The sequence below is a fragment of the Anoplopoma fimbria genome, chromosome 6 (assembly GCF_027596085.1).
Source record: "Anoplopoma fimbria isolate UVic2021 breed Golden Eagle Sablefish chromosome 6, Afim_UVic_2022, whole genome shotgun sequence".
NCBI classification, from domain to species: Eukaryota; Metazoa; Chordata; class Actinopteri; order Perciformes; family Anoplopomatidae; genus Anoplopoma; species Anoplopoma fimbria.
Genome location: NC_072454.1, coordinates 13,554,263 through 13,564,901, shown reverse-complemented (window position 1 = coordinate 13,564,901; position 10,639 = coordinate 13,554,263). Strand labels below are relative to the sequence as shown.

Here is a 10,639-nt window from a genome sequence, read left to right as displayed (position 1 = left end):
GCCGCCAGCATCTGCAAATCTACAGTTATGATAAACGTAGGTAGTTTTCTGCGCCCATGTTTAAGTGCAATGGGGTAAACTACGTAACTCGAAATGTTTTTGCAGAAAACGCTTTTCAAGACACTATGTACGTTGTCCAGTGAAAGTCGTTGAAATTGCATGGTGTGAAAGATATTGTCTGTCCTCGCCGCACTCATTGATGCGGCTAGTGTAAGTTACAACCTCGCTAAAGGAGACAGGCAGCGCTGTCAGGTCCCCAGCAGCACAATGGGTGCTACTCATGTGGCCCTGGCCGATATATGAAAGGGAAAATGTGATCCAATGCTCTGTCCATGGAAGACTGCCTCGGCCTTTTAAGAATGTATTTTCTCTTCTGTATAGGATTCCTACAGATGCAAGGAGCGTGCTGTGTTTTCGGGGCCCCGGGGGCCGCCTGTGGGCCATGTTTAAGTCCCTCTCTGTCTGTCTGCATGCTGCATTTAAACAGATGTTAGGCCCTCCGACATAAATCACACGCCGCATTTCATCTCCGGCACAGTACCGTTTTATGTCATAAGTGTTGCTGCTCGTAACTTAAAAGGTTCCAAATGAGGCATGAGATGGTGACCCGAGCATAGTTTAAATGGAACGTTCTTGCAAAAGAAAAAAGGCACTGTGATGCTCCAATTGCAGGGGAAGAGGCACAAGACAGGGCAGGGGATCAGATGACGGTATTAATAGATCTGGTTGTCTTTTGAGTGAAGATATTTATGTGAAAGTGACAAGCTGTGAAATTGATTTTTAAGCTAATTTGTGAAATGTTGCAAACATCAAATGTGATTAACAGTGTTGTGTTCCAACAGAATGTTTGAGGTGGAGGAGTAGAATCTTGGAAGTCATGTAATGAGAAAGAACAAAGTTGTTTTACATGTTTGGTCACTTAGGAATGACAAAAAGTATGTAATTGAAACTAAAAAATTGGCAATTCTTTGACAAATGAAGTTCCACATCTTTATCATTAACATCAAATGGTTTCTTAAGCAAGAGTAAGAAGTTTTTTTGTTGCGTTTAGTTGTATTCAATCAGCCTTTCTAGATTTTCAAAATACGACGGTAAACCAGGTTATTTGAAAGAGAGGGGGAAAAGAGTGAGAGGGAGGACAAGAGAAAAAAAGATGAGGGAGACTGGAATGGAGAAAGTGATATTAACTTCAGAGCTATGACTAAGTGAAGTTGTGCAGTTAAATTATTGGACTCTTGCCGTACGTCACTTCTACTCTGGCTCGCTGTTTGAAGAATACCAGAAGGGCTTTCCAACAGACCACCTCCCTACTAAAACTACTCCCATCATCCTTTTCCTCTTACCTTCAATCATTGACTCTCAACCTCCTCATCCTCTAGAACAACAGCTCTAAAAGACAATGTCATAACATTCGTCACTGGGAATGGAAACATTTCAGTTTCTGTGATTAAGTCTATAACCCAGCACGCAGAGGACGAAAAGCAGCACGCAAGAGGCAGTCAAGTCCAAAGTCAACCAAAGCAAGAACATCATTTTCAGAAAGTCAAAAAATTCCTAAACTTCTTGAGATGATGGCAAAATACATAAATGACCTAATATCAAAATGTTTGCTGGGTAGAAATGTGTCCAGGAAAGAAAACACACGAAACCTCACAGCAGTGAATCCCATCAGAACATGACGTTGATTCCCCCGACCGAGAGCAGAGCGTGATGAGGGCAGTCGTCGCTTAATTGATTTCTCAGCGAAATCCAAATGGTGGTTTTCGGTCCAAGCTCAACTAAGTTTCATGGAGGGCGCTGCTTTCTCCTGACACATGCTCTGGCACCAATGTAACTGGGCCTCCTGCCAACATACCACCCCTGTGAAACCAGAATGAATTACCACCGAGTCTGAATAAGACGTAGCAGCTTCAAGGGAATCATTCAAAACAGACAAATCCAGAGTTTTGGCATCTCTTGCTCTGAGTTTGTGTGTGTGTGTGTGTGTGTGTGTGTGTGTGTGTGTGTGTGTGTGTGTGTGTGTGTGTGTGTGTGTGTGTGTGTGTGTGTGTGTGTGTGTGTGTGTGTGTGTGTGTGTGTGTGTGTGTGTGGGTTTCCGAGCTCTTGTCCCAGTCTTCATGTCAGCACCAGACAATTAAGAGGCCTGACCCTGTAGGCCTCGCAGGTCTCCAGCCTGTGAATGCATGGGAACCCTCAGAGGAAGAAAAAACTGGCAGTTACTCTACAAGAACATGGTCCAACTCCCTCTGACACACACATACGAGCACATACACCCAGTGGTGGTAAGGGGGTTCACCTCCCCACGACCCGAGCAGCGAAGCATGCTAAACTTTGACCCCTCTCATTATCTGCACAGACGCTGAGGTTTGTGCTCGGGTGATAACCTTTGAACCCTGACTTTTAACCCAGGGGCCTGGGCTGGACTGTGCTAGAATTATCATATGTGTGTGTTTGTAAGTGTGAGACAGAGAGGCTGAAGAGATCTGGACATATTTTGGGTATTGTGGTTAGTGAATGACAAATATTTAGCTCCCCTACAGCAAACGTCCCAAAAAAAGGCTGCTTCTGATATTTAACTGCCGTGTAGGTGCATATATGTGGTGTGGGGTAGATATATATACCGCATCCTTCTCTCCCTGAACATTTCTAATATTATACCTTGTTCCGCCGTTGGCCCAAGGCTCCATTTTGTGGATAAGTGGACTGATGTTAGATGTGTATTGCTACAAGAGCCCTTCAGGGATTACATGGAGTTTATGTAGTAATTGTCATAATAAAGTTTTATATTGAAGAGTCTTTGGAGAAAATTGCAAGGCAGTATGAAGCATGTCTGAGTGATTTTGTGTTTCTGAGAAAGAAGAGATTGAGGGCTTGAAAGCCAGGTTTTTAAGTGGCAGATTGAAGTTAGGAAAAATGTTTGATCATGAAGTCAAAATTTCATGATAAGAATGATCATATTTCCATACGTTTCTGCTGTAGAAATAAGCAAGATTCTGCAGTAAACAAATAAAAAAGACTACCTGTCAGGCCTGTACTTCTCTCTAATGTTGAATGGGCGCACATTAACAACAATCAAGTCTCAAATCAAAGTGAGTGAGGCTAAACATGCTTTTCAGCAAAGCAGGCATGACCATAAATTTTGAGTTAAAAATAAACCGATCGTGTTGCTTCGGTTTCCTCTTGCTGTTTCACAATGTGTGGTTGCTGTGTGGCCTAAGTGCTGGCTGTGTCTGTGTACTGAATCCCCTTTTCACCATGTTCAGCTGCTCCTGCTGCAGCATTTACCTTCCTGTACAGCCAAGACCACGCCTGCACCACCAAAATATACAAGGGCCAGAGTAAAAACATTTGGTCCAGTGTAATTGCAGGGCAAACATCAGTCAGCTTGCTGGACTGTGTATTCGCTTGGCAGCAAATAGCCTCTGACAAGAGGAGGGGGGCTGCAAATAAGTGCCTCAAAAGTGCTCAGGGCTTAACGATTTCATACCAACGCGGCTTTGGTTTTGCTGACTGCACTTGACTAATGAGTCAGTCGTTAGATATTAGCTAATCTGGCCTTAATAGAACCATATGAAATGTGATTAGGTTTGGTTGCTAATGTCAAATTATTTTTCTGTCCCAGCAGTGGCCAAGGCGTGCCCTCCGTGTGATAATGAGCTGAAAGCAGACAACATAATGGAGCATTACTGCGCCAGTGACTTTGGTAAGTATCATCATTAAGTGTGAGCTAGACAATAACATACAAGGGGGCAGGGGCAGTTTAATGCACCGCAGGGCGGGTACTGTCTTCTTTGGGGTCCTAATCAGAAAAGAACTATAGCTCTAACACTCATTGCCTGCAGGTGGCACGTAAGTTTAAACTGCAGCAAATTTTGCCTTCTTTGCCTGTAGGTGGCGACGTCTGCTGCTTAGCTTCTTCTGCAACTTTTCTTTCCAAAGTGGCTCAGGTTAGCTACATGTTATGTTGAACAACCCTCTGTTGTGGAGAATCTGCAGCCCAGGTTACGTAAAGAAGTGAGTTTGCGAGTGATGAGCTAGCAATAGATCAGGATTACGCTGGGCAAATAATTCGGTGTGCAACTATGGAGACAAAATGTTTTGCACCAGCCTTAATCAGGGTTTTAAAGATGTTTCACAACAATAATAAAATTAAGGGAATCAAAATGATAAGAGTTTGAGGAAAAGCTATTTAAAAGCTGTAATACATTACATTGTGAACATTTAAGGAGCTTATTTTTGCCTTTAACTCATACACATGCCCGGTATTGTAATAAAAACACATAATATTTTATCCACACCGCTTTTTGTTAGCTCCTGTAAAAACCTTTGGATTTATAAAAAAGACAAAAGACAAAAAATGACACCTACACCAGTGCCAACAACACTTCAAGGTTCCTTTGTTGGTGCACAAAAAAATTATAAGTACTGGCCTTTATGAGGTTTTTTCATTATATTTTGATATTTCAGTCTCTTGCGATAGCTCACATGTTCCTTTAAACCATATGCTTTCGGTAATATTTGTAGAAAATATACAAAATGAGCACAGACATGGACAAGCAGAAAAAACATTAATGTTCACTATTCCCTCTGCTAGCATAAACCTTTTCATCTCATAAATGGTACATTAATATAATAGCTTCCAGTCCCAGATGTCCATTCAATGTCATTTTCTAAACTTTCTACTTTCCAGCATTCCAGTTTCACGACAGTAATGACCTGCACGCAAAGCCAGAACATATTTATTTCATTATTTCTGCTCATCGAGACTTTTGGCCCATTGTATTTCACAGCAGCTGAATTTCTGCCTGCATGGACTATTGCCCCATTCTTTAGAGTTAATGATATACTTCTCTCTATTTTCTCTATTTCACACGATTCTAAGCATTGAACTAGAAATGGTGACAAAAAAAAATCATAACCTTGGGAGACTCATGAAGAACATGGCTTATGTTACAGAACAGATTAGTGGGAATAGTGTAACTGAAAATGAAATGTGGCCAGACTTTTGCTGAAAAAAAACATATTTCAAAACTGAAGTGTCCCACAGAGGAAATGTTTGCAGTTTACAAGAGACCAAGTTTCGTAAACTATCTTCTGGCCGTCACCCACACCTATGAATATACAGAACATGACCTAATGTTCATCATAAATTAATATACAACCACACATCACATCCAACAACAACAACAATAAAATAGATCTTTGTGAGCATCACTCACACTGCTAAGCTGCAGCCAAAACGTAGAGTCATCACCCATAATTAATCATGACTCTACCTATATTTATTCGTCTGATTAATTTCAGGATTACATATCTAAATCCTGCAACATGTTTATTTTTTTCAGGGATCAGATACTTTGTGTTCATTAGAATGAAACAGCGTTAACGTGAAGAAACATAGCCAGCCAAAAACAGACATTTTATTGGCTATTTATGTATGGGATTGGATGAGGATGAGAAGAGAAGTCGCGATAACCGTGATGTATGGATGTGCAGATCAAGGCAAGAATGACTCTACAATGTTATTCTATAGGGCTGTAGCTGATTACAGCTTGATCTCACGCTTCATGAATGTCGTTACCTATTCATCTTCGGACACCGTTCGCCCTCAGAGAATCTTGTTATTCGTGTTTTATTACAGTCTACTTTTGATGTCTGATCCCTCCACATTCCTTGCTGTACCATCCTGCAGCCTAGCGCAAATGACAAGAGTAGAAAAGAAAGGGGGAGGGAAGTGAGTCAGGCCGGGCATGAACATGAAGCCTCCACCTGGTTGGTAGGGGAGGTTGCTCGATTTAGCTTTAAGAAAACCTGTTTCTCCTCAAAATGACAGCACACTTCTCTCTCCTTCTCTTCCTCTGCACCCCTTCTGCTCACTTTAAAGAGAGTGAGTTTGTATAAAGAAGTGGGCACAGCTTGTCACAAGGATACTGGCCAGACTGCACAGAGGGGCCCTACTGAATACGAGTGTGCATTCAACATGAAGCAGGGAGGGAAATTATTTTATCCTTCCTATCTGTACTGAACACACACATACACATGAATGCATTCATCAAAAATAAAAAAACATGCACACGGAGGCACGCTAATGCGGCACACAAACAGCCGCTCTCAGTGAAGGAGCTGGATGTGAATCAAGACGAGGATGAGAGAAAACTCAACACACACATTCCCCTCTTGAACATGCTATCGCTTCGCATGTACAGTATACGTATCAGAGTGTACCGAGGGATGTTTATACAGGAGAGAAGTGAAATGGCGATCTTCCAGCAGACTTGGGTACATAGCGATGCTTCATACCAACCCCTCGGCTTTGCACGGCCAATGATTAATTTCACCTGTCAAAACGTTCACCGAGAGAATTCCGCTCTCAACTGCCTGGCAGTTCAATTTTAATCTCTCACATGTTAAACTCATAAACATTAGGCTCGCGGGAGATACGAGTTAGTACTTCATTAAGTTGAGTTTGCTGTAACTAAACTCTTTGTATCCTAAAAACAATGTACAGTGGAAATCAGCCCAGTATTTCTTGTTGTAATGCAAGCACATAGTAAGCACAATATCTCAATAGAGGAGCATGAGACGTAAAAAAATGATATTACAACCAACTACAAAGTAATAGTAACATAGAAAATGACATACATGAAGAATGACTAAAGTGATTCCATACATATAAAAACATTGCAATGTTAGAACCAGAGCTTTACATGTGAGACACACTGAGAGAGTGAGTTAGGTCCAAAAAATTAGGACCTGGAACTTGACTTGGCGTTTTAACCTCACAGTACTTCCTAATGGCTTAATTTGACTTGAAAGTAAAAACAGGGATGCCCCATGTTTTGATGTTGTAAAATCCTCTAACAATAAAAAGAAAAGACATTACCAGACAGACCCTGGAAATTTTAATTATTAGGCCAAAGTTCAGATGTATGTTCTGTTATATAACAAACATGTTCAACCCTGCTGTGAGAGAAAATGTTGCCATTCAGCTGCTATGTCATTCAAAGATCAGCATTCAGAGATTTAAAAGACTCTCAATTTGCTTATAATGACTTGTGACTTGAACTCACCCTCAAGGGCTTAAGATTTGACTTGAACTTGCATCAAAAAGAGGTTGTAACTCATTTATGGATTTTCCCGAAGTCAGACACACAAACATACACACAGGATGCAGTTTTTATACGCTGCAGGAGACTTTAAATGATGATACTCAGGAGACTTGTGAAATTCTGTACTGTAAAATACTTTGGCACAGCAGTGCTAGTTCACAGGAAGACGAATAGTCACAGCTGCTCAAAGTAGAAATTAACAGGGAAATCAGAATGACACATTAACAGCTTCTGGGTGTAAATATCTGTTTTATAGAATAAAATAGAGACTTAAAATATCTCCTCCTCTCTTCTCCCCTCAGCCCTCAAGATGAAAATCAAGGAGGTGAAGAAGGAGAAGGGTGACAGGAAGCTGATTGCAGCACAAAAGAAGAAGAAAGTGTTGAAGCAGGGTGTGCTGAGGAAGAAGGACCTGAAGAAACTGACCCTGTACATCAAGAATGGCGCCAACTGCCCGTGTGCCCAGCTCGACAACCTCGGGTCCAACTTCCTCATCATGGGCCGGAAAGTGGACCAGCAGCTGCTGCTCATGTCCATTCACAAGTGGGACAAGAAGAGCAAGGAGCTCAAGTTCGCTGTCAAGTACATGAAGTCTGCCCAGTGTCCCACCTACCACACCGTCTTCCAGTGACGCGGCTCGCTGCACTGTTTGCACAATCTGCTATTGCTCCCCACATTCCACCCTGATTCCACATAGATCCTAATTATGTGTCCATGAACCCCACATCCCTGCAAAATCTGTTACCGGCCCCGCAGCATAGTCCTACAAGGGGTCGCAGGGCAGCCAAGCTTTTATTTTCTCAGCTTTAACATGAATCAGGTTGTCAAGGGGGTCGTCCTGATCTGCTTTGATGAATCAGACATGTTAATGTTGGAGAGGGAAAAAGCCGCTCGGCAGCTCCCTCCGAACAATAAAAGCCCCAGAGAAACCACATTTTATAACAATTTGAAAGAAAAACAGACATTTTGATCTACCACCCGCAATTTCATAGAATCTTCCTTAATAATTCTCCTTTCCTCTTCTGATATAGTAAAACAAATCACTCACACAGAATCTAAAGATTTAAGGCAACTTTCGGCGGGAAAACAGGTTTGATAATGTAATGATTATAAACAGACAGAATGGGGAGGGAGCTGAGTGGGAAAGCAGGGTTTGATTCAGTGTAAAAAAGAGCCGAGAGAAATGAAACGTGGGCTGAGCAATGAGCTCCCAGGAACAACATCAAAGCAAAGACATGTAGATGATCCATTTAAATGTATGTTTTATTAATGTAAAAAGTAGGTAAATCAGATGCATACTAGATAAATAGGAAACTGGGCTTTTTTCTTTTATCCCTGCTGGGAAAGAAGGCCGATGGAACGAGACATACTGGGGGTCTTGATGATGCTTCCACTGACTTTGTACAGCAACATTTCTTTGGGCCAGAAAGAGGGAAACTTGAATATTTTTTGCTTTTTCCAATTGGAGAGCGAAGGAGGTAAAGGCAGAGAAGACATCTTCCTGAAAACAAGTGGAGAAAGAAAGAGAAAGAGAGAGAAAGAGACTCTGGACAGAACCATCAACGTTGGGTTGATAAGTCTCTGGTACTCACTGTTTTTCACTATCACTCTTTAAATGTTTATTTGTTTTGTACTTAAATTTTTGAATTTGCTTCAGTTAAACTTCTATTGTATGAAAGCAGGAATCATACATACAGACATAGCACCTGAGTTCACTGTTGCCGTAGCAGTAAAAGATGACAATTTAACTTTGACAATATTTTCTAATCATTTAACTTGTAAGTACTGTAGTTCTGTTACTGAAATACATATTTGTTTTACAATAAAAGTAAATGAATAAAATATAATTGAAATTTTTATAAAGAATCTTTCTCTGAAATATGTAATTTCTTCATCATTTTGATTAAATCACAAAGTGCACGCTCATCCATCTTTTTCTGACTTAATCACGTATGTTTTGTCTCAAATACACACACAGTTTTCATTTGATTCCATAAAGAGCTACATACTCTTGTGGGTCTTTCCGACTCTTATTAATCTAATTTTCCATTTATAAAATTGAAATTGGACTGATTCAATTGTTCCCACCAGCCAATCAGATACAGTCATGGAAAGGAAACTCACATTTTCTATTTTTCATTTTCCTTTTATCAATCCAACAGTCCAAACTTAACCAAAGTTTTTTGGTTTTTTTCAATTTACATTAATCTGATGAACATTGTATACAACTTCGGACAATTTAATTTATTTTGAAGATATTGATATTCCAAAAACTCAAGGGAACATAAAGGACAGAGAGTACTGATGGTCTGGCTTGCACCTTAACTTCTCCTTTCAGAGGGGAAAAAGAGCTGAAACCTGCCAAAATCTTCCAGATCCTCACTGGGCGCAGCTTTACACAAAGCCTGGGCTACTAAAGTGCCAGTATTTAATGCTGAAAAGTACAGGGGTGACGCAGACAGACAGCAGGCTGCAATGTAACCGACCAACTTTATCAAAACCATTCGGACCTTAATCACTTCAGACGCACACACAACTAATTCACTGCAATAAAACCATTGTTTGTCCTCCAAAATACAAGATGGATCAACTGTGACACAGTAAAACGTTTATCGTCTTCCTCCCATATTTCCCGAAATACGGAGACTTTTGGAGAGTGCTTGAAGCATGAACGCCAGGAGAGCAATGACCTATTTCCAGCTGATTGTGGGGATAATGCACACTCTGTCTTAAGACTATGGAATGACAGAAACAAGAGGGGAAATGGGTCGACAAGGACATGGACAGGAAGGCCTTTATTGGAGTCTGCAAAACCTGCAAATTCTCTGTGAGCGATCCAATACAATAAGCACTGAACTAGAAATTCTGATTCCATACAGGTGGAGATACCTTTGTTGGAAAGTGTTGACCACAGTGGAATCAGCTTTCATGTAGCAGATCACATGCAGCTTAGAGGGGAAACGGTGAGCAGATTTCATAAAACAAGACGAGGTAGAACTCAAAGTGGTGGAAGACAGAAAAAAAAAAAGAGTTATGGGGAAAAAGGAGATGAGGGAGAAACTTGGCTGCGTACCACAGACACCCATCAGCACCTCCTCAAAGGTCACTTAGTGAAGTTAATGAGGGCCTGACGAGGGACCAGCGAGACACACACACACACACACACACACACACACACACACGTACGTACACACAGTAGACACACATGTTGGGAAAATATGACTACAAGCTCCCATTGTCTCACTTTCCTCTAATGAGGCCTCCATTTAATCAAGCATCAGATCCATCAAACATGCATGCAGTATATGACACTGCTTGGTCACAGAAAAGTAGTTCAGAAAGGGCATCACCAAACACACACGCACACACACACACACACACACACACACACACACACACACACACACACTTTAATACATATCCTTCTGTCGCTAACACACACACACACAAACTGTAAAAGAATGGCCACATTGTCCGTTTTAATTGCAGTGCGCTGATAAGCAGCACCTTTTGACAGTTAAATAACTTTC

General features: G+C 41.2%; 1 protein-coding gene across 2 annotated transcripts in view; it reads left to right on the top strand.

The window, feature by feature from the left end:
• Positions 1-8,903, top strand: part of sfrp5 (secreted frizzled-related protein 5) — a 13,040-nt gene extending 4,137 nt beyond the window's left edge. The window contains exons 2-3 of one of the 2 annotated variants that reach the window (XM_054600327.1): positions 3,626-3,703; positions 7,412-8,903. In XM_054600327.1, coding sequence (XP_054456302.1) covers positions 3,626-3,703; positions 7,412-7,740 — 407 coding nt within the window. In that variant the 3' untranslated portion in view covers positions 7,741-8,903. Of the gene's footprint in view, positions 1-3,622; positions 3,704-7,411 lie in introns of both variants that reach the window. The other variant, XM_054600326.1, reaches the window with a different exon arrangement.
• Positions 8,904-10,639: the final 1,736 nt, after the last annotated feature.